The 22,533-nt window shown below is 46.2% G+C and overlaps 12 protein-coding genes across 12 annotated transcripts; 4 read left to right on the forward strand and 8 right to left on the reverse strand.

The window, feature by feature from the left end:
- Positions 1–183: 183 nt before the first annotated feature.
- On the reverse strand, positions 184–1,494 carry KUCA_T00003165001 (uncharacterized protein; the record flags this gene model as incomplete). The annotated part of the gene is made up of 1 exon (XM_022601553.1): positions 184–1,494. The coding sequence occupies one exon, from the start codon at positions 1,492–1,494 to the stop codon at positions 184–186; it is 1,311 nt and encodes a 436-aa protein (XP_022459184.1).
- Positions 1,495–2,040: 546 nt separating this feature from the next.
- Positions 2,041–3,819, forward strand: KUCA_T00003166001 (uncharacterized protein; the record flags this gene model as incomplete). Its single annotated transcript, XM_022601554.1, has 1 exon — positions 2,041–3,819. One exon carries the CDS (start codon positions 2,041–2,043, stop codon positions 3,817–3,819), a length of 1,779 nt encoding a protein of 592 aa, XP_022459185.1.
- Positions 3,820–4,018: 199 nt separating this feature from the next.
- On the reverse strand, positions 4,019–4,417 carry KUCA_T00003167001 (uncharacterized protein; the record flags this gene model as incomplete). The annotated part of the gene is made up of 2 exons (XM_022601555.1): positions 4,019–4,322; positions 4,380–4,417. The coding sequence occupies 2 exons, from the start codon at positions 4,415–4,417 to the stop codon at positions 4,019–4,021; spliced, it is 342 nt and encodes a 113-aa protein (XP_022459186.1).
- A 200-nt stretch (positions 4,418–4,617) lies between these two features.
- Positions 4,618–6,272, reverse strand: KUCA_T00003168001 (uncharacterized protein; the record flags this gene model as incomplete). Its single annotated transcript, XM_022601556.1, has 2 exons — positions 4,618–5,969; positions 6,065–6,272. 2 exons carry the CDS (start codon positions 6,270–6,272, stop codon positions 4,618–4,620), a joined length of 1,560 nt encoding a protein of 519 aa, XP_022459187.1.
- Positions 6,273–7,092: 820 nt separating this feature from the next.
- Positions 7,093–8,961, reverse strand: KUCA_T00003169001 (uncharacterized protein; the record flags this gene model as incomplete). Its single annotated transcript, XM_022601557.1, has 1 exon — positions 7,093–8,961. The coding sequence occupies one exon, from the start codon at positions 8,959–8,961 to the stop codon at positions 7,093–7,095; it is 1,869 nt and encodes a 622-aa protein (XP_022459188.1).
- Positions 8,962–9,169: 208 nt separating this feature from the next.
- On the forward strand, positions 9,170–10,549 carry KUCA_T00003170001 (uncharacterized protein; the record flags this gene model as incomplete). Its single annotated transcript, XM_022601558.1, has 1 exon — positions 9,170–10,549. One exon carries the CDS (start codon positions 9,170–9,172, stop codon positions 10,547–10,549), a length of 1,380 nt encoding a protein of 459 aa, XP_022459189.1.
- Positions 10,550–10,602: 53 nt separating this feature from the next.
- KUCA_T00003171001 (uncharacterized protein) lies at positions 10,603–11,877 on the reverse strand (the record flags this gene model as incomplete). Its single annotated transcript, XM_022601559.1, has 1 exon — positions 10,603–11,877. The coding sequence occupies one exon, from the start codon at positions 11,875–11,877 to the stop codon at positions 10,603–10,605; it is 1,275 nt and encodes a 424-aa protein (XP_022459190.1).
- A 452-nt stretch (positions 11,878–12,329) lies between these two features.
- Positions 12,330–12,833, forward strand: KUCA_T00003172001 (uncharacterized protein; the record flags this gene model as incomplete). Its single annotated transcript, XM_022601560.1, has 1 exon — positions 12,330–12,833. One exon carries the CDS (start codon positions 12,330–12,332, stop codon positions 12,831–12,833), a length of 504 nt encoding a protein of 167 aa, XP_022459191.1.
- Positions 12,834–13,285: 452 nt separating this feature from the next.
- Positions 13,286–17,235, forward strand: KUCA_T00003173001 (uncharacterized protein; the record flags this gene model as incomplete). Its single annotated transcript, XM_022601561.1, has 2 exons — positions 13,286–13,325; positions 13,382–17,235. 2 exons carry the CDS (start codon positions 13,286–13,288, stop codon positions 17,233–17,235), a joined length of 3,894 nt encoding a protein of 1,297 aa, XP_022459192.1.
- A 119-nt stretch (positions 17,236–17,354) lies between these two features.
- Positions 17,355–19,940, reverse strand: KUCA_T00003174001 (uncharacterized protein; the record flags this gene model as incomplete). Its single annotated transcript, XM_022601562.1, has 1 exon — positions 17,355–19,940. One exon carries the CDS (start codon positions 19,938–19,940, stop codon positions 17,355–17,357), a length of 2,586 nt encoding a protein of 861 aa, XP_022459193.1.
- A 264-nt stretch (positions 19,941–20,204) lies between these two features.
- On the reverse strand, positions 20,205–20,804 carry KUCA_T00003175001 (uncharacterized protein; the record flags this gene model as incomplete). The annotated part of the gene is made up of 1 exon (XM_022601564.1): positions 20,205–20,804. The coding sequence occupies one exon, from the start codon at positions 20,802–20,804 to the stop codon at positions 20,205–20,207; it is 600 nt and encodes a 199-aa protein (XP_022459194.1).
- Positions 20,805–20,951: 147 nt separating this feature from the next.
- KUCA_T00003176001 (uncharacterized protein) lies at positions 20,952–22,175 on the reverse strand (the record flags this gene model as incomplete). Its single annotated transcript, XM_022601565.1, has 1 exon — positions 20,952–22,175. One exon carries the CDS (start codon positions 22,173–22,175, stop codon positions 20,952–20,954), a length of 1,224 nt encoding a protein of 407 aa, XP_022459195.1.
- Positions 22,176–22,533: the final 358 nt, after the last annotated feature.

A 22,533-nucleotide genomic window follows, 5' to 3' on the forward strand; every position in this document is an offset into this window, starting at 1 on the left:
TATGACACGGTTGTGGCGTTTCTAGTAATCGTGGAAGCGATATGATTGGGCACTGCGTGAAAAATTCCAATATCGCATCACCTCTCCAGTGAGATTTCTCTGATTACGAATCGGTCGCGCACGCAATCTTACTGATAACGAAACATACAATATAATCAGTTGAATTTGTCCAACGTATTTTATTTATTGATTGGTTCGATTTCCAACAAATGGCTTCAACTTCTTCAATCTCTTAACAGCCTCTTGCAATACCTCGTCTTGCTTGCAAATGGCAAATCGGAGACAATCTTTGGCTTCTGCCTTATGCTCAGAGATGTAGAACTCAGAGGGAGGAATAGAAACCACACCAATTTCCTTTATCAACCAGTATGCCAATTGAAAGTCTCTGCTCTTCAAGAAGAGGTCTGGAAAAACGTAATTGTCCGGAATTTGCAGTTTGTGGAAATTCACGTAGAGATAGTACCCACCTTCAGCCTTGGTGTATGGCAATCCCAGATAGTCAAACACCGAGGTGAAAATCTTGTACTTGTTCACGAAAGCGGCTCTGGATTTTTCGTAATAGCCATTGTCCTTAGCACGTAGCAGAGCACCTGCTACGGCCTCCTGCATTGGGCCTGGTGAAGAAAAACAGATTCTGGTATGGGCTGCGGCAACGTAGTTGATGAGAGCTTTGTTGCCAATGACCCAACCGATTCTCCAGCCTGTAGCCGCAAAAGTTTTTCCAGACGAACCAACCACGAGACACCTCTCATCAATTTCAGGCGAAATTGTGTGAATGCGAACACGATCTGGAACATAATAGAGGTTTTCGTAAACCTCATCCGAGACCACCAGTAAATTGTGTTTGACAGCCAGATTTCCAATCATGGTGAGTTCTTCGCGAGTAAATACCTTTCCAAGTGGATTTTGAGGCGTGTTCAACACGATCATCTTGGTCTTGGAAGAAATCGCACTTTCAAGTTCTTGAGGATCAATGGTCCAGTCTTTTCCAGAGACAATGTTTTCATTAAAATCCTTCGGAGCATGAATTTGGACGTAGACCACTTTCCCACCAGCCATCTCGATATTCGAGATATATTGGTCGAAAAAAGGCTCAAACACAATGACTTCGTCGCCAGGGTTCAAAAATCCAAAGAAGCACGACAAAATTCCCTCGTTAGCCCCAGTACTCACCATTATCTCCGATGGCTCCAATGCATGGTCGTAGTAATGGGAGTAGGTCTTGGATAAAGCGTCGATTAAAGACATTCTTCCTCTCGTAGGAGCATACTGATTAACCATTGCAATGTCCAATGCCTTTTTTGCCTCTTCAATTGCAAAGTCAGGTGGCGAGTAGGAGTAAAACCCCTGGCCCAAGTGAACCATCTTCACTCCTGTCTCCTTTTCTGTCTGTGCAGCAGTTTCATTGATCAATGACCAAACGTCTTTGTCCTTCAATTGGAAATATTCATTGTGCGACGGCAAATGCCCGGTCTCTGTGGGGTCTAAACTCATCAAAACTTGAAAAATAAATACCTAAAAACGAGGTCAAATCCCCAATTGTTTTTGAGACCTAACGTCAATCACGAATCTCTTATCTCTGAGTCTCTATATCATTGGTTTATACACTACCTGATTTGTTGTGCGCGACGTGTGCAGCTAAATAGGTCGGCTAATCGCGGGTGAGTAAGGCAAGGAAATGCACGAGGCCCGCCTTGAACCTTTACCAACATCAGGCTCTTCCCTCACCGGCTTGAAAATGGATTTCACTGCACTACCAATCAAACCAAGGGCTCCCAAGTAGTTCAGTTCAACTTAGCTGCTGTAGATGCTATTTTCGCAACGGCCTTTTCGGCAGCCAAATTAGCTGGCCTCGGAGTTTCCAGCTTGCCATATGCAATCACGTAACTGCATATCCCGCGAACGCCCGTCATTTGCCGAAGCAAAACTATATAAATTTGCCAACTCAGATCTTGAAGTTGAAACAAATCTTTCAGGGGTATTGCTTTCGATCCGACTATCGTTATCTCAAGATCCCTCTCCGATCATTAACTTATTGCTATGACTCCTGCTTTACTCGACCCCGAAGTGGATCGCCTTTGTCTTAGTTTCGATACTACCGAAAGCACAATTCCATTGAGCGAGTATATCTTCGTAAGGCTAGCTCAATTAGGACTCAAATCTGTGTTCGGAGTTCCAGGAGATTTTAACCTGAACTTTCTGGAACACATATATAACGTCAAACAGTTGAACTGGGTGGGTTGTTGCAACGAACTGAATGCTGCGTATGCTGCTGATGGGTATTCACGTACATCTGGAGTTCTAGGAGCTTTAGTAACTACTTATGGTGTTGGTGAACTATCTGCTATTAACGGAATTGGAGGTTCATATGCTGAGTACGTGCCAGTTCTTCACATTGTTGGTACATCTGCTTTGAAAGTGAAGAAAAGAACCGATGTCTGGAACATTCACCATTTGATGGGAGCATCCAATCAGCTCGAGAAACCAGACCATTATGTTTACGAGAAAATGGCCAAATCGGTTAGTGTGGTTCAGGAAACTCTGGAGGATCTCGCAACGGCTTGTCAGCAGGTGGACAATGCCATAGTGCAGACTTACACGCAATCACGGCCTGGATATCTGTTTCTTCCTTTGGATCTCGCAGATTCTTTGGTTTCGACAGAGAGATTGTTCCAGCCATTGGATCTGGACACCAAGACTACTGATGATGCCAAGGTTGCCCAGTGTGCCAGTGAGATTCTGAAGAAACTGTACCAATCCGGAAATACCTCGATTTTGTGCGATTATCATATCAAGTCTTTTCGAATGGATCAAGAGGTCAAGAATCTGGTTAAAGAGATTGGCGATAAAGTCAATTGGTACAGCGCATATCTTGGAAAGGGCATTTTAAACGAGTCAATGCCCAGATTTGTGGGAACTTACGCTGGTAAGATTTCAAGCAATCCGCTTATCAACTCTCAAATTGAGTCTTCTGATTTGGTCCTGCATATTGGTAGCTTCCACAATGAACTCAACGACGGTCTTGGTTCAAACAAAATCAACCAAACCGATCTGGTAGAGCTGAACTCGGATTACGTTCTCATCAACGGAAAGATTGATCCTAGTCTGAAATTAATGACTATTCTGCCCGAGATTTTGAGACAACTGGACGCTAGTCGAGTACCAGTTTCACCCAATGTTATCATTCCACCAATTCAAGACAAACTCCCAAAATGGACCAAAAATCTGCCACTATCGCAAAAGCACCTTGAGCTCTTTCTGGGAGACTTTTTATGCCCTGACGACGTTCTCATTGTGGAAACATGCGCTTTTGCCTTTGCAGTGGCTGATATCAAGATGAACGGGAATAAGTTCGTCGGCCAGTCATTTTGGAATTCCATTGGCTATGCTCTTCCTGCTACTCTTGGAACTTCCTTGGCTCTTCGTGATTTTGATCTTCCCGGCAAGGTGGTGGTAGTGCAAGGAGATGGAGCCGCACAGATGACTGTTCAAGAGTATGCTTCCTACATCAGGTACAAAATAACACCCACGGTATTACTCCTGAATAACAACGGTTACACCATCGAGCGTGTGATCAAAGGAGAGGATAGCTCTTATAACGATATTGCTCCCAACTGGGACTGGTGTCGTTTATTTGAGGTGTTCGGAGACATTGACCATTTTTGCCATGTCGGGAAGGTCCACAATGTTCAAGAATTGGTCAAAAAGGCATCCAGAGATAGAACTGAGTGCCAGTTTCTCGAACTCTTCATGGATAGACTAGATGCCCCATATAGACTGTTGAAGCATTTTACATCCAGGCTACTGGAGGAGGAATAAGACTCTCAGAGGGGCAGATATAGTACTCACCATGCTATCGCCGTTCAAAATAATACCGTTTCTTATGACTTTTTTATTTGCCTGAACAAGAGCATTCAGATATACAACTATCGCAAGAAAATTATTAGACCGATCACCCTCGTACGGCTTTTCGTATTTTTTTCACCTTTTGTCACCTTTCTTCATCTTTGTATTTCGCCTAAGCAGATCCAGTAGCTGAGGCAGCGGCAGCAGCAGCCTGTCTAGCTGCTGGAGCGACTGGTGGGAAAATAAAGTCCATGTAGGTAGTCAAGACTGCCAAAGCACCCATCAGCAGCTTGAAGAATGGGGGCATGGCCTCGTCCTTGGCCTTGTGTGTGGGCTCGTTAAGGTAATTCTGAACAGATAGGAACAACGAAGCCCAGGCTAGCGGCTTGTTTCTCAAGAACATAGCAGCCATTGGGATGTTCTGCGAAACAAAATTGGAGGCTGCATTTCTGGTTTCAGCAGGAGTGTGGACGTATCTGTAAAACGTTAGTGATTGGGGATCAAAACGATCGCTATTATTCTAATGCACATACCTCACTATTTGGTCGGGTCTCTTCAAGTTAGGAGCCATTGTTAGTGTTGTGGTGTTATTCTGCCGTATTGAAATATTGATAAGGAGATATGGACGCCGAACTGGCGGGGCATAATCAAGCTCGTGATCACCAGTGCTCAAAACCATTACCATACAAACGGTTACCGCACTCTTTATGTTTAGTGTATTCTCCTACAAAGCATCAATAAAAACATTCTATTTGATTAATATCCGTCTCCTTACAGACCTAGCTCCTTGTTAACAGTGTCATTCAGAAGGGAGTATTGACTCAAAAGAATGCAATCTCCTCCGCGCTCAGGATCCAGGCCAAACTTGTAGAAGAACCCCTCCGAAGACACAATCATTATATGGAGCAGCTTCTTGGAAGTCAAGTCGCTTGAAGAGTCATCCACCATACTTCCTTGAGCAGACCCGTTGTCTAATAAGACGCTGGGAATCAGATCTAACGAAGGCATCTTGGCTATCCCCACAACGGTTTTTGTGTCCTTGGAGGTTGGAACCTTGAGAGAAGCAAAGTGGCGGTTTGGCTCCAATATCGACGAGAATTTGGGCGGTAGATAAGTTCCCATGCGCTCAGCTGCTTTTCTTCCTATTGATTGGGACGTTCTTCGTATCATCCGTCCAACCGAGCGACGGGAATGGTCCACCAGAGGCTCCACTTTGTCTGCGCCAGACTCCGTGCTGTTTAATGAGCCCAACGACGTTGTAGATGCGCGACGTCCCAAAGTTGTAGGAGGCCCTTCCACGTCGTCTTCCTGTTCCTCGTCATCACTGACTTCGGAATCGCTGCTTTTTTTCAAGCTTGGCGACTGCACAGCAGAAAGAGCTGGGCCTGAGGTCGGTGCAGGCGTTTCATCATCTCCTAATTTGAAGATATGAACTGTCTCTGTCGCAGAACTAGCAATGACAAAACGGTTATCCGGACTGAACGCAAGCGAATATATCTTGGTGGGATACGTTCCTCTTCTGAACTGGTACAGCTTGGCACCTGTCTCCACCGAAAACACTCTCACAATCGTTCCCTTATCGGACGCCGTCGCCAAAAGCAGTCCATTCAAACTCAGAGTCATCGCAGCCAGACTCGTCTTGTGAGCCTCTATCACAGAAAGAGGCTGGAGGGTCTTTGCGTTGAATATTATCACATCTCCGTGTCTCACCGAATTAGCACCGTTGTTCACCGCACCATTGGTGTTTTGTCCAGAATCGTTGTTGGAGTTCCCCTTGGCTGGGATTTTCGGGGGTGAGGGATAAGCCAGATAGTTGCTATCCGTAGTGGGAGAAAGGGCTATTAGACTGTTGGGGTTGGACGGGATCTCTATAGTGTGCAGTAGCCTCATGTTGTTGATGTCGTATATGTATATGGTTTCCTCCAGAAGTACCACAAGCCTTTCCCGGTTCATTTTGACTGCCAAAATTGACGTCGGAAACGTAAGTTCGCAAATGGTGGTCTGTCTCTTGGTATTTACGATCTTGAGCCTCCGGGGCGAAAGAGCCGGGTGTTCGCCCAATCCCACCATCGCCACCAATGAAGACGAAAACAGCATTTCCACAATTCCCACGCTTCCATCCGCTAAAAAAGGGCTCTGAGTTAGTAAAGCAATTAAATTTTGAGCATATCCGCCCAATCCCCGATAAAGGATAGGACCCCATGGGACTCCTACTTACTTTTGGTATAACACTTTCCAAACGGCTCGCAATTGAATATTTTGTAGCCACTCTCATAACCAACAGATATGCATGAAAAGTCCTGATTGAAGTTTGCAAAGTTGATGGAATCCTTGTTGTTGTAATGGGACTGTACAAAGTTGGTTGTTGCTTCAGAGGCAGCCTTGGCAAATTCCAACGCAGCACTATTTGTGGTCATTGCAGACATTATGGAACAATTGCTAGAGCAATATGCTGAATTATTGATTGAATTGACCAGGAGCGAGTGAATGACGTTTGCAACTGGAGTCTAGTAGTGATGTGTCTTGTTCCAAGCAGCTAGGACGTGTCTAAGTGCATTGTGCAAATTGTAGCGGCCCTCTTCATCTCCACACTATAATGTGTGATTACGTAATATGCACACGCCTTCAGAGCAAAAAGCGTCTGATGGGTGAAATTTGAGGGAAATGAGCAAATGAAAATGAGGCTAGATGAGTTGATTTGGGTGAATTGAGCTATAGATTGTCTTAACTTGTTATTCGAGTTTGAAATTCGTTGATTTGTTGTTCCCTCCTTCCGTCCGCTTCTCATGCGGCCAAAGCCGTGTGCGGCGGTTTAACTAACGCGAAAGGCAACCTTGGGTTAATTGGAGAATAAGACCTGTGATATGTTTATGCTCCTTGATTTGGTTTTTTTAGCGAAAAAGACTTTGGTGAATTCTTTGAAAAAGAAAAATAACTTGAAAATACCACAATTATACCAGTTTTTCAAATTTTTCAAAAAAGTTGCCAAAATGCTGCATATGCATGCATACGAATTCAATAGTATAACCACCTGCCTAACACGAAATCATGAATTATCTGACCTGCTGCACCGAGTAAACTCTCTCTACAACAGCTATTATCTTCTGCATTCCACTATCTTTCAAATTTTGTCACTACTCTCAATAAAACGAATGGTACAGTGCACCAAATCTAGTATATGCATGCGAACTATGTCTATAAGAGTGATGGTCTGGGCTTTCTCGAACCAACAATAACACAATTTTTTTACGCCCATGGATTAATCTCGTCCTCATTTTCTCTCTCCCAGGTCTTGTGGACCAAACCAGAAGGCATCTTCACCTCCTTGAACATCTCAGTGCCCTTGAAGCTGTCGTCTGCCCCGGTGGGCTTGGAGCCATCTTCGCCTTCATCCTCATCTTCACTGGTGTTGTTACCGTATCTTTCATACTCTCTCGCTCTGCTCTCTTGCTGGTCATATATGTTGTCAATAGCATCTACCACGTCCAAGGGCAACATAGGCTGGAAAGCTTTGGCTGTTGATGGATCATAGGCCTCAACCCCGAACCCGTGTTGATGCAGCAGTTCTAGGAGGTTGGGCAAAGCAACAGGGAAGATGTGGCTGGCATTCAAAAACAAATTGTCTTCATTCCCACTGTAGAACAACACATGCGATAGCTTGAGCTTTCCGCTCGCACTCAGAGCTTTCAGGTCGTTCTTTAACAATTTGGCAAACTTGGTCTCCTCTGTTTCGTAACGATAGTTTTTGACAACGGCTAAAAGGTGGGTGGGACCTACTGCCGTGAAGCTTGATACTGTCTTGTTCAAAGTCTCAAGATCTCCCAAAGTGGTCATGACTTGTGTGAATTCCAGTAGCTCAATCGCAGGAGTCAGGTGGTACTTACCTATTTTGAAAAGCGAGTTGTAGAAGAAACTGGCGTCAAGTGGGTTCTTGAGATCGTTGTTAAAACGTGCAACATTCTGGAGACGAATCTGGGACCCAACGATCGACTCGGGGTAATCCTGACTGCTGAAGTGGATATTGGAGGGTTTGTAAGGTGTGAAGTCATTTGACCTGAGCCAGTCCTCTATGGTCGAAACATTCAGTCTTATCTGCAGAGACCTTGCCCTGGACGAATACGCCTTGTTTGCAAGTAATCTGTTGAATATGGTAGCTCCCAGCCAATACAACACTGCAGAAAACGTCTGTTGCTTGATCACATCACTAATATGGTGCAGCTCAAGAACGTACATCAGAGCGCCTAAGGTCTGGATAATCTTCAAAGGTGATGGCTTCATCTGCTCTTGGATAGAGGGCGGATACAGCATCTCCAGAACTTCATCATATGTGGTTTTGTGATTCTTCTGGGGACGAAACAGATGCCAATCGCTCTTGTAGATGATGTCCTTTACACCAGGAACACTCGAATACTCCAATAAACATGGGTCAATAAACGCCTCAAGTCTGTTGTTGAGTGCAAATGCCAGTTGTGTGATCAGAGACTGCAGAGTTGTGGCCAGTTCTTGCAATATCTTAGGGTATTTGGTGAAGAACTTGCAAGCTGTGTCCCTGTACAGGTAGTAATACAAAGAGTTGACGGCAGAAAGCCAGTAACTCAGCATCACAATGTCCATCCTGGAAGTCTCAACAGACATGACTCCACTCTTGGTGTTGGTAACAGCTCTTAGTCTAGTTAGAAACAGGTTCAAGAAAGACTCAACCAGCTCAGCAGACTCTAGTTTCGACTCAGCGTATCTTAAACACTGGTACACAACGGCAGCAGGAAGAATTGCCTGAGACGAATGCTGCTCGTATAAAGAAAAGATATAATCCATGATTTCGCTGAGATTTGAATCGTAGAACCTGATGTATTGTTTAGGCAACACCCTGTCGAAGTTGAACATGTCTGCTTCAGAAACGCTGTGAACGGCTTGCCCGCCAAATGTTGCCGTCTTGTATATGTTGTCTTCTGAGGTATCCTTTATCCCTAAGGCCGCTATACTGGCCGCTTGCAATCGTATTTTCTCCTGAAGAAGAGTGTCTTCCTCGTCTACTCCCGGGGAGACACTTGGCTTGTAGAAAGCTTGCACGTCGTCAACAGGCGTATGGGGAGAATCATCAAAGTAACTAGACATGGCGGATACAACAAGATTCAAAATAAACCAGACCGAAAGCGATTTCCAGATTAATTGCTCCTCGGTGGATAGTAAAGATTATCGGTTAGTCTCAATTGGGAGACTCTGTTGAGAGCTGATCAGAGAGTAGTGTACCGGCCGTTTGGTATAGCCGATGATTTGGGCCCGTAAGCTTTTCACTATCTTAACAGTTATACAGAGGCATGATATGGGTGAAAGTCGTGAAATTTTATACGATGTTTGCGTGATTGGTGCTGGAGTTGCGGGTCTCAAAGCTGCACAAGAGCTGGAGAAGTTTGGTGTCAATTATGTGGTACTGGAGGGAAGAAACCGTACTGGAGGCAGGATCCACACTGATAGAACCGGACTCGTTCCATACGATATGGGCGGTTCTTGGTTTCACGATACTCTTACCAACCCGTTTTTTGATGAGGTCAGATCACGAGCTCAGGATTTTGACCTTTTCTACGACGATGGAAAACCCGTTTATTTAAACGAATCCGGTGTGGATCTGGAGCACGAGAAAGTTCCCCAGGTTGTCAAGGAAATGGAGAAGTACGTAGAGCTGCGGTACTTCGAAAGCATTGAGGTGGAAGATATTTCTCTCAAAGAAGCGACCGAGGAATATACGAGAAAACAGGCGTCGCTTCTTTCTGAGGCCCAGGCAAAATTTGCTCCTGCTATGCTCAGACAGCTTGAGCTGTGGCATGGTGTATCATGGGATCAAATGAGCAGTAAATATGCACTGGTGGATAATGTTGGGAGAAATTGTTTGGTTCGAGGAGGATACGATAAAGTGATCGGAACGATAGAGGCTGAGATTCCGGTGAAAAGGATCATTTTGAATCAAACGGTGAACTACGTGCGGCGCAATGGAGAGTACATGGTCATTAAAACGAGTGAGAGAGAATATCGGGCCAAATTTGTCATTGTGACAATTCCTCAGAGTGTATTACAGTCTAATGATGACACTTTGGGTTCCATCAAATGGGAGCCAGAACTCCCGGGTGATTTTCGCGAATCCCTCTCCCGCATGTCATTCGGCTCTCTGGGCAAATTTGTATTTGAGTTTGAGCATCTATTCTGGAGTCCAGAGTACGGAGATCGCTTCGTGACAATTCCAACACCAGGAGAAGCCAATCACACGTGCTGGGACCACCCCGTTCTGATGTTGAACATGTTTTCTATTTCGGGAGTTGCATCTGTTCTGTGTTTCACCCAAGGCGATATCACCAGGAACTTGGAGGCAAGGCCAGATGAGGCTTGGGAATATTTCAAACCGATATTTGAAAAATTGAAGGTCTCTGACTATGGCGACTTGCCAGAGCCCAAACGATGCATTTCTTCAACATGGACATTGGACCCTCTCTCCAGGGGCTCGTATGCAGCATGCGAACCAGGTGACGATCCCGTTGAAGTGGCCATTACTCTGAGCCAAGGCTTGGGGAATCTTCGTTTTGCTGGGGAACACACCATTCTTGACGGAGCCGGTGCTGTGCATGGCGCTTGGTTAAGCGGGAAGCGTGAGGCAGTGTATATTCTGCAAGAGATGGGGTTGATGGAGAGGAAAGAAGACCATTGGCAGTGATAAGGGAAACAATGCTCAACGAGCGACGCCGCTGCTTGCGATATGTAGGCTCATTAATAAGTTTCATTAGACGTGAAATTGAGAATATCAGGCTCACCAAACCTTCCGTGTTTGAAACAGGTCAAACAATCACACGCATCATCCGGACAGCAGCAGTCGTTCTCCATCTCGTCCAGACCCAGCTGCACGAATATGTTATTCGGGTCAACAGCCTCAGTAGAATTTGGAGTATATTTTTGCTGGAGCATTGAAAAAACATTGGCATACTCGTCTTTCCAACTCGGGCTCGGAGGATCGCACACTTTTAGACCGTCTTTCACACGGATTCCATCTTTTATGCCGTGAATTCCGCATTGGAAGCAAGAACACTCGTCTTCCTGACAACTGCACTCTTCACTGTCTGGTAACGTGAAACCCTGTACCGAGGGCTGATAGGAAGATGAATCTGCGTCATTCGGGTTGTTGTATGACTGCATCTGAATGCTTGCGATAGGTGCACCGAGGGAAGAGGCCATACTATTAGGGCTCTTGTTATGTACAAAGCAGTTATCGCAAGCACAATCTGAATCCTGACACAAACACGAACCTGGAACGGAACATGGCTTGCACAAATACATGTCAAAAGTTGTGGAAGTGATGTTGTTGCGGTTCTCCGAGATCAAAGAGTGTTCAAGTTTCACGGGAGTGGTAAAGCCTTCGCTCATTGAATGGAGCTGATTGCTATCCTCGTTGAGCCTGATATTCGGAGATGAAGAAGACCTTTTCACGTCAAAGCTGGAAACATCCATATTCTTGAATTTCTCAGACAAATTCTGAGAGGTGCTATTCTTGCAACAAGCACACCCTTTGTGGGACTTGGTAATTCCAGCAGTGGTCTTTGGGTTCAGCTCTCCCACCGGATCCAGCAGTCTGAAAGAGCCCTTCGCAGCATTGAAGACCTGTTTGCGTGTAGCCTTTAATACGATCACGTTCTGACCCTCAACCTTTGAATCACCTGCGGAAGGATTCGGAGACTTCTTTTCTCTACAACAAGAGCCCTCTTCGTGTTTGATGTAGATGTCCTTGTGACAACAAGACGTTTTCGGCGTAATAACGGGAGTATTCACTTTTCCGGAGCAACAAGAATCCACCCGGCTCGTGCTGGTATCATGTGATGCTGAATCTTCTATCTGGGCAGCGGTGATCGCAACCCTGTTCTTGTTGTTCTTGTCGGGTCTTCCCTTGGACCGCACTAAAACCAGAGTTCTCTGCGTATGCTGGCATGTGGATGATCTGTGTCCTCGAATACACCTCACGCAGGCGTATTTCTCGCCCTCCACCAAGATCATCCCGAGAAACCTTGTTGAAAAACTAGTTACAACTGGGAGGAAACAAGACAATCTTGACAGTTTCTAGAGATAGGACGATTTTTGATTTCCGAGGGTGGATGCCCACGTGATCTGAATATAGGGCTTCCTTCAAATGAGGTTTATCCCGCAATGAAATTTGATATAAACGGACCGGAAAACAGTGAGAAAAGTACCTAAGACTTCTACAATAGTCATATAAATAGAAAAACTTAAAAATATCACCTAAGGGCCACTATTGGGCCGAATACCCCGGTTGGCGCAAAGTGTTCTAAGCTCCGTTTCACCCCCGGCTCTCCGGGTCGGAATACTCGATTCGGTGTTAATTTGCTCAAAAACTACATCACTGGCTTGGCTATCGCTGGAGGCCAGATCTACGCCTAAGGAGTGGGAAGTCGCTAGAACGCTCAAAACCTTCTTATTTTGGTAGATAGATGCCTCCAAAATCCACGGCCCAGCGCCGGCTTGCTAAAGAATACCAGCAGTTATCTAAAGATCGGCCTGAAGGGATATTGGCTGGTCCAGTTCGCGAGGACAACTTATTCGTGTGGGAGTGCCTGCTGGCTGGGCCACCAGACACAGCCTACGAATATGGAGTCTTTAGAGCGGTCCTCACTTTTCCAAAGGATTATCCTCTGGCACCACCATCAATGAAATTTGATCCTCCTTTGCTGCATCCTAACATATATGCTGATGGTTCGGTGTGTATATCCATTCTGCATGCGCCGGGTAACGACCCTTTGCAATATGAGAGGAGCGAGGAGAGATGGTCGCCGGTACAGAGTGTGGAAAAGATTCTTCTGAGTGTTATGAGTATGCTGGCAGAGCCCAATACCGAGAGTGGTGCGAATATCGACGCGTGCAAGCTGTGGAGACACGATAGACCTGCCTTTGAGAGACAGGTTCATCAGCAGGTGCGTCGTTCTCTGGGGCTATAGACGAAAAAGAATTGACGCGAGGTCATTATGGTGGTGAGAGAATTATAAGTGGGGATGGCTTAGCGTGGTCTTCGTGTATGTGTGTGTGTGTGTGTGTGTGTGTGTGTGTGGGCCCTAAGCAGGTTGGTCATGGTGCTGCTGGCTGTATGTGTTCAAATCTGGATGTTTCCAGCCGCATATGCTCGTGTCCAATCGGATATTTTCTATACATTTGCTTACAGCGATAACTTCATTTTTTTCGGTCATCTGAGTTGCAACTCCTAAGGGTTGCTAAACTTTTATCTGTACCGTTAATCATAGGATTTCTCTATATGCTCAATGCGGCGTATAAATGAACACCGCACTACCCATATCGGCCGTCGTCGGGCTGAAAAAAATCTCAAAGCTACTTTCTCTACAACAAGCCGGTGTTGTTCCACTTCGAGGAAACTACTCTTTATTCTGCCGCTGACATGACGGAAGACCATACAGAGGAAACCAGGAATCAGGAAGGTAAGTCCGCCCTTTACTTGCTACACATCACCAGAGCTCAATATTAACCGTAGCAGTTGAGGTGCATCTCACTGTCAAGCTTCCTCATGAACCAGGAAAGATTGACTTCCCTGTCTCTTCCTACACCACGATTGGAGAAATTTTCGAGACTTTGTCCAATTTGCCTGTAACGCAGCAAAATTCGAATTTTGGTTTGGCTTTAGACAATGAGGTCCTCGGCGATGCACTTCCGCTGTCAGAGTTTGTCGACCTTGCAGCAGACAAGCCATCTTTGACCTTGGTTCTGAAACAACTTGCTTATAACGAGAAATTGGCACGTGAACACATTTCCAAAGTTCGTGAGATTGCCAGTTTGCAGTTACCTGCCTACTTCAGCCCCATGAACGATGCCTCTGGTGTGGACGCTGGAGCCTCCAAGCTGTTTGAGTTAAAGTTTGCAGAGGCAAAGCTTGAGGAAAAGAATGAAAATGAAGAAGCCGAAGAGCCAGAGAGTCCCCCACATGTCACTCTGACTGAGGAGGAAAAGGCAAGGGTTGTCGCTGGTGTACAATCAGCCCGTGACCCAATTCGCCTCTCTGACTTCTCTGGTAGCATTCCTTTCACCGCTTCACCAGCTTTGAAATCGCTGAACCTCTCTGCCTGGTCACCCGTATCTGTTTCCAATAAGGCAAAGGGAGATTTGCTCTACTTGAGTTCTCAGACAATCGAAGGTGAGACTTTCCACATTACTTCTCATGTTTCTGGGTTCTTCGTGAACAACTCTTCGAACACCAAGTTTGACCGTTCTCCAAAACAGGTGTCCACCACAAACGGAAAACAAAAGTTTCTCAAGGACCATTCATTGCTGGCTCTACTGGAACAATTGTCCCCTCTCTTTTTACAGACCCGCGTGAAGAATGCAACAGGGTACTCTTCCATCCCTGTCGAGAGTTTCGCCGTTCCAAGTAACGGGTTTCTGTCAAATCCTTGGTTAGTGCAGAAGCCATCCAAGCCACAGCCAGATTTGGGAAGATCTCAGTCGAACTTCCTGCAAGGCGGCATGGACGGTGCTGACCTGCAAAGAGACTGGAACGAAGAATACCAGTCTACCAGAGAGCTACCAAAAACCACATTTCAGGAGAGAATTGTCAGAGAAAGATTGCTGAACAGAGCTGGATTTGACTTTGCAACATCCGCAGTCAGAGGAGCTGCTGCCGTTGTCAGAGGCGAGATTGAGGCCATCAACCCTGCTGAAGATCCATCCCAGTACATCTACCTGCGCAACGGTATTTTCTACTCATTATGTGTTGATGCTGGTCAGTACGTTGAGTCTGGCGGAGACTTGGCCGCCAGAGCTGCTGCCAACAAAGATCTTGCTGGAATACGTTGTCTCAACAGACTGGATTTGCCAGAGGTGTATCATTTGTGTACAGTCATCGTGGACTTCTGCGGCCGCAGAGTCATCTGTCAAACCCCGGTTCCAGGTATTTTCAACGAGAACTTGTCTTCTGAGAATGATGGCGTTGATGAGTCCAAACCGTTTGTGGTGTATGGTTATGACGATGACCAGAAGGTTCTTAGAAATGATGAGGCATTTGGCAAAAAATTGAAGCCAGTTGCTGACGCATTCCATTTGAAACCCCACCACGCCTGGACCAGAGGAGGCGAGTCATCTGCTGAGGTCGCTACCTCGGCTGAAATCAAGGGTATGAAGGGTAACGATGGCCGCTCCTACGTTATCGAGCTCTACCGTACCACTCCTCTGGACATCAGCTTCATCGAGAATCATTACAACCCAGAGTCTGAGACCTCATACCCACATCGCGAAGTTACCCTGAGACATGAGGCTGTTGAGGAATGGTGGAGACGCCAGATAGGTTATGCTGTTAAGACCGAGACTGAACGATTGGAAGCTGAAGGCAGCAAAGCCCAGGAGGGCGAAGAAGCCGAAAAGCCAAACATCGTGATCGACCAAACACAATTCACATTCAACCCTGATGTGTTTTCCTTGAATACTCCCAAGGAAGCCCCAGAGGAAATCAAAGCAGACGAGGCCAAGGTCCGTGAGATCTCCAAGTTTGTATCTGAGGTGCTGATTCCAGAGTTCGTCAAGGAGCTGGAAAACGACGAAGCTGTGTCTCCGATTGACGGCGAGCACTTGACAACGTTGTTGCACAAAGCAGGTATCAATGTTCGTTACTTGGGCCAGGTTGCTGAACACGTCACCAAACGTATGGCTGATTTGCAAAGCAAGCAGTTGGAGAGGAAGCTTGAGATCGCCGAGCACAACAAAAAGGTCGACGAAGAGGAAAAGGAAAAGGCGAAAAAGGCAGCCGAAGAAGAGAATTCTGAGAAGGAGACTTCTGACAAGGAAAGCTCTGAGACTCCAAAGTCTGAAGAGGCCACCTCGGAGCCTTCCACGGAATCTACCGCGGTTGACTACATTGCCCACCTTGCCTCTCTCCAGACCTTGCGTATGCTCTTGATTCAGGAAATGATTGCTCGTTCTGCCAAGTTCATTTTGCGCGAAGCCACTTTGAGCTTGCCGTTTGTTTTCTCTCCATATGTTGTCGCCCACTTTGCCAACTGTTTACTCGGTAGGAAGCTGAACCCAAACCCAGAGATCTCTGTGGATGAGGAGCTCAGATGGGCTTACCCAGAGGCTGATGTTTCTTTCTCGTCTTGGTCTTCTGAATCTGTGTTGAAACAGATTGAGTCTATTGTATTCAAGAAGTACCGTTTCCAGCTACCTGCTGAATGGTCGGAACTTCACATCAGACCAATACCACTTCTTCGTGAGATCTCCAAGAAGTTTGGTATTCAATGGCTATCCAGAGATTATGCATTCACTCCTGAGGCTGCCAAAAGTTTGTTAGTGCCAGAGGGTTCGAAGACCAACAAGAAGTCAAAGAAGAATGCCCAACCTTTTGAGGAGAAGAGCACTGCTCATAACGTGACATTTACAGTGGAGGATGTTGTTTCTCTTAATCCTGTTGTTAAGGACTCAGTCTTTCGTTCGACTGTGGTCGAGGAGATCTGGGAAGCGGGAAGAGTGAGCCTTTCCTCTGGGAAGCGTGAAGAGGGACTGGCTTTGCTCAATGAAGCTATCATTATTTATGAACAAGTTTATGGATCCATTCACCAAGATGTTGCCAAGGCCTACAGCTTGCTGGCGCAAACCTACTCTGATCTTGGCATGCCTAACGAAGCAGTGGCTTTCTCCAGACGGTCTTTGCGTATTACCGAGCGTACCTCTGGTATCGATTCGTTCGAAACCATTCTCGGATTGCTCAACACCGGTTACTTCGAACAGAGAGCCAACTCCCTGATCAATGCGTTCTTCGTCTACAAGGCTGCTGTTGATTACTGGTCTTTCGTGTACGGTGAAGACCATCCATCCGTAATCAATACAGTGGTCAACTTGGGAAGTATGCTCCAGCAGGCAGAGCTTCACAAAGAATCGCTTGCCCTTTTCACCCAGGCTCTTAACCTGAGTCAGTATGTCAACGGATCCGACTCAGTGATCTCTGCGTTGATCAGGTTCCAAAGAGCACAGTTGTTGACCTTAACCAACAATATCGCGGAAGCTGTGAAGGAAACCAAGAAGTCCTATTTGATCTACAGAGAAGCTGTGGGTGAAGATGACAAAGTTACCAAGGAAACCAAGAACTGGGCCGACCAGTTCGAGAAGTACCTCAAACACACCAAGCTACAGGAGAAGAGACAGAGGGAGATTGAAGCGGCCGAGCTGAAGAAAGCAAGGCAGGAGGCTGCTGCCCTGCAAAAAGAGAAGGCCAATGGAAAGAAGTCGAAGAGCCCAACTGTGAACTCAAATCCTGCCATTGCTAACCAATCAGTCGATGACATCATGAAGTTCATTGAGGGAAAAGCTCCGTCGAAGTCAAAGAAGAAGAGAGGAGGAAAGAAGTAGATCTAGATTTACATAGTCACGAATTCTTGTACATATGAAGATTCCTGTTTATTAATCATCACTTTCATAAAATGCAAGTGCAACAATTATGTTCTGCTAGAAAAACAGAAACTTTTCACCTATTCTTGATCACTCTCAATGTCACCGTATTCCCAACATCCTCTGTGATGAGCCTTAGCACTAGCCTCAACTTCTAGCAATTGCTTCCATTCAGACTCAAGACCCTTTTCGAACCCTTTAAGGTGCTTCTTGACGATACCCCAACCATTCTCGACCACCTCTTTGTTGATAGAGTAATTAGGATCCGAGGCAATCTTCTTTGGATCGTACAGGATGACATCAGACTCCACACCTGGAGCAGGGTTTCTGAAGGTCTCACAGGCAACCAGTCCTTTTTGGGCTGTCAACTCTTCAATGAAGTCAATTGCACCGTTCAAATAATCCTGGGGTGGAAGGGTGATCAATGACAGCTGAGCAGTGTGGGCTTGAGCTGGAAAGGCTGAAACAGCGAATTGAGCAGGCAATGAACGCAGCGAGGCCAACGGAACAACGTCGTAATTTCCATAGTCAATATGCTGAACCTTATATTCTCTCGAAGCTTTTTCGAATGAAATAATTTTTGCACGATAATACTTTTTATTTTCCGAGAATTGAGCAGAAACGATATCTCCCTTCTGAGGCTGTTTAGCCAGAGGAGCCTGGTTGGAGGAGTGGAAATCATGGAAACTTTTCATGAACGAGGAAAGTTTAGAGCGTTCAGACCCAACGATCTGGTAAGCAATCAGACCTTCTTCCGAGATGTCGGTCAACTCTACGTCCAAATAACGCTTGGTGATGGTGATGTTCTCCAGCTGGCTAGTCACCTCTTGGACATCCTGTTGAATGGCTGAAGGATTATAGTCAGACCATATTCCAAGTCTGGAGGTCTTGGCTTCATTCTCAGCTTCAGTCAAGAGCGATCCAAATCCTGTTTGGTTCACCGATCTTTCGTGAACGGCCGCATATCCCTCAGAGACCAAAGATGCCTGGATGGGAACACTTTGACCAGGAAGCACCAAATTACCAATGAAACCACCAACCTTGTCAACCCCATAGACACTGACATGGACATCTCTCTGGTATGCCTTTTTAGATACGAAGCTAAGTGCTTTTTTGCTGACTTCGGATTCTCGGTTCAGAGCAGCCAGACCTCCCAAGACGAGGGTGATTTTGATTCCATCACGAGGCAAAACCAGTCTGAAACGTGTAGCACTAGAAACATGTTCAACCAAGGCCGGAATTGAGGTCTTGCTCTGTAGAGTGGTGAGGTATTGTTTGGCTCTGGCAGCGTTCTCACTGGCATCCACGATTCTTTCTGGCTTGGGAGCCTTGCCATGAATACCCTTTTTGTCTTTGATAGAAGTGGCTTCTTCTTCAATGAGAGAATCCCAGTCTGGAGATCTGTCTTCGTCTCCACGCCTGTGACGAATAACGGTAGCATAACCTGAACTCACCACCAGAGACGAGAGACTCTTGCCATTTGGAAGGGTGATAGATACCAGGAACCTCTCGTCGAATTGCTCCGATTTGGGTCTTACGGCATCAATGAATACCTTGACATGTTTGCCAATGGCAGTTTTACGCGTGAACTCCCTTGCTTCCGGGACAAAAGCGGCTGACGAGGCGTCTGACTGGCGTGGGGCTCTTAAAGACGAAAGCTGAACAGTGTGCTCTGTGTCATCGTTAAGACGAATCACCAAAGTATCTGAACTCACGATTCTTGAAACAACAGCCTCAATTTGGGCACCTACACGGATCTTGGAAGCGTTAGAAGAGACCGAGACGTTTGAAGACGGAGCAGAGGAGGAAGACTTCCATATACCCTTTCCCTCAGCCTTAGCAGTCTTTTCGAGGCCACGCAAATAAGACATTCCCTGGGGACCGACCAAAGTGGATTGCCAATCGACAACTTCTGCCAAACCCTCTTGCAAAAGTTTGTCGGTGATATTTCCGGCAGGATGGACAATTTTGCCGATAGCCACTCCGGTAGAACTTTCACCAATGAGGGTGACCTTGACGCTTCTTGCCAACAGTCTAGATTCCACATATTTGAAGGCCTGTTCACCCAGAGGCTCAGCTGGTTGGTCATTGGACGCAGTCCTCGGAGTTCTAATACCTGCTACCAAAACTGGGATTACCACATGGACAGTTTTGTGGACCAAGATTCGGACGATAAGTCTGTCACCAGCAACCACTTTCTCGACAATTGCCGGATATTGAGTCTTCAGATTAACTTCTGCCTCGGCCAAAGAAGTCTTTGTTTGCACAGATTTCAGTTTTGGGTCCCAAATTCCCAAGTTCTGGGCTTTTGCTTTAGTCTCTGCAATCTTCAATTCTTCGGCCTCTTCGTCGTTGATGTTGTCACGAACCTTGGCTCCACCCTTGGCAACAACATATTCGGCCAGACTCTTGAAAAGAGGAGTGGAAACATCACCAAACTCTCTACCAGAATTGCTCTTGTAGGAAACATGGAACTTGATATCCTTTCCAACGAGCAACGAACGGAGGATCTCCTTGGACTCGTAGGCGAAAGGCTCCGTGGATCTGGGGGCTTGGATATAGGCCAGTGACAACAACCGCTCCTGGGAGCTGGAGGAGTTGGCAGATAAAACCAGAGTGTCGCCCGAAAGCACGTTCTTCACTTTAGCACCAAAAACTTTTGACATTTTGCAATTGTTTGGAATTGGAAGCAAATATCAAAGACGAAGGCTCGAAGTGAAATATCCAGCCATAGCAAATTGGGCCCGCCGACGACCTTGCCAACAGCTCATCGCACAATAGCACGGTTCATGCTGAGATGATGCGATGGGATTGTTCAAAAGTGAGGAGGGTCGAGGGAGGTTTCGGAGAGGGTTGTAGGTGATTTTATTCAAGGTAATCGAGAGTTGTATATAAAGTTCAGCGATGCAAATACCGTGTGGAAACGTCTTCTAGCGTGGTATCAAGAAATCGGGAGCCGTTCGGGCGACAACATCCAGGACAAGTCCCATCCAGTAACCTAAAAAAAGCACAAAATACAAAAAACAATAAAGAAAAACAGACAAACCACAAACACAAAGGGCTAAAATAACAACCCAAGATGCTAATAAAATGATCCAGTCAAGTACCGAACCATCGTTTGATTCAGATTTCGATTCAGCTTTTGATTCAACTCTCGATTCAGCTTTCAAACCGGCCTGCGAACCAGGTTTCAATTCAGTGTTCAATTCAGTGTTCAATTCAAAATTCAAGGGAGCATTCACTCGGTTGAGAACAGCTTCTAACTTCGAATACTTTTCTTCCAACCTCAGGATACTCTTTTGCATATTCGAATATTGCTCTTTTTGGGATTGAGGAGATTCCTCCTCCGACTTTCCAGATGACGATGATCCATCAGACTCATCTTCAGCCCTCATTAATTCCTGGGTGAGGATCTGCAAATCCGGGATATCTAATGAATGAACAACGGCGAAGTGAAGATCAATGATAATTATACAAGAGGGCGAAGATTGTAAAGGGGGTGGACAATGCCTTTGCAAGGTACACGACATGCGCTGATAACGCTTATCATACTGAATTATTGCAAATTCCACTGTGCTCTAGTTACTACTTCACCTCACTCTCCTCCATACCTTCGATTCGCATTCCTGAATAAAAATATTAACAAAAAACACAGTCAAGCCAAACAATTGAAACATTTAGATCTTCAGCCCATCAAGCCCCTTTTGAAGCGCCGCGTACAAATCACCAGGATCGGCAGCGAGAGTGGCCTCCAAGCTCTTGAGCTCCTCGAGTTCCTTCTCAACGGTCCAGTTATCGTACTCCTCTTGCGAATGAACTGGTCTTTCGGCCTGAGGAGTGATTCTGAAGGCGTGTCTCACTTCAGGAGAGTCCCAGTCCAAGGTCGCAGAGTGCACAACCCTTCTGTTGTCCCACACGACAACGGTACCAGGCTCCCAACGAGCCCTAATTTGCAGATCCAAGGCATTCTTGATATGGTCAAACAAAAACGAAAGCAGATTCTCGCTCTCCTCTTCCTTCAATCCTAGAATGTTTCTCCCAAAGGCTTTTTGGAAATAGAGGATCTTCTTCTTCAAAACCGGATGCCATCTCACCAGAGGATGGATCGAGTCCACTGGGGTTCTCCTCTCAATACCACCCTTTCCAACAGCAAATTTGGCCTGATCAGTAGATGTGTGTGCAACCTTGAGATTTTCTATCAGGCTTTGCATCAGAGGTGATAATCTGTCGTAGGCTTCAACCGTGTCGGCAAACAGGGTGTCACCACCACCGTTTTCGGGACCTTGCAGCATGGCCAAGACAGTCAATCCCGGTGGCTGGAGCTCGTAGCTGACATCCGTGTGCCATGCGATGTTGCTAACCTTTCTTTTGAAGGGAATTTCAAAGTCTGTAGGTTCGGACCCCCTCCAGACGACGTGCACCTCTGGATGTCCAGGTGGTGCCCCAGAAACTGGATGGACATGCAATGGGCCGTAATAGGAACCCCATTGTTTGGCAAATTCGGGTCCTTTGTCTTGAAAATCTTGGTCCCTGAAAATCACCACACCACGCTGAGCCACCAGCAAGGCAAGGTCATCCTTGGCGGCTGGAGACAACTGCGATAATTGGATACCGGATCTGACTTCTGTTCCTAGCTTGGGAGTGACGTTGAATTGTTTGATGGGTCCAGTTGCCTCGGCCAGTAAGTTCTTGTACTGAGGGTCAGCAAACAGTCCGCGGTCTCTGTGCTTGAATGGCTGAAGCTTTGGGAACTTATCTCTGGGATCCCACACGGGCAGAAACTCTGGGTGCTCCGCCAAGCTTCTATCCTTCTCCGTGACCCGGGAGTAGCCGTCCGTTTTGGCCTCTTTCTTTTCTGTGGGTTGAATATCCACGTTTCTGGATTGAACAGCAACAGTCATTCTGCGACGGTTTAAAAATTCGACTTTGGTGTTCTTGTTCTTGTTGTTCTTGTTATTGTTCTCGCCTAAACTAGACTGACAATTTGGACTCCCATTTCACGAGTTTTCACGGGCATAGACCACGTATTATATATACTTCATGACCTCTGCATATTACTATCTGATTTGCAACCACACTCAGTGGTTTAGATGCAAATTCGCAATCGCTCAGAAGCCGAAAAGGTGAGTGACGTCAAAGCACACAATTCAATGCGGGTGATTGAAGCTGGATGTGACACCATAGTGTGGCTTTACCAGTATGAGCGATAAGCCTGGGTTACCGCATTTGGCCGGTTTGATCACGTCAAAAGCGGCACCG

The sequence above is a fragment of the Kuraishia capsulata genome, genomic scaffold, assembly GCF_000576695.1.
Source record: "Kuraishia capsulata CBS 1993 genomic scaffold, Kuraishia_capsulata_scaffold_4, whole genome shotgun sequence".
NCBI lineage: Eukaryota > Fungi > Ascomycota > Pichiomycetes > Pichiales > Pichiaceae > Kuraishia > Kuraishia capsulata.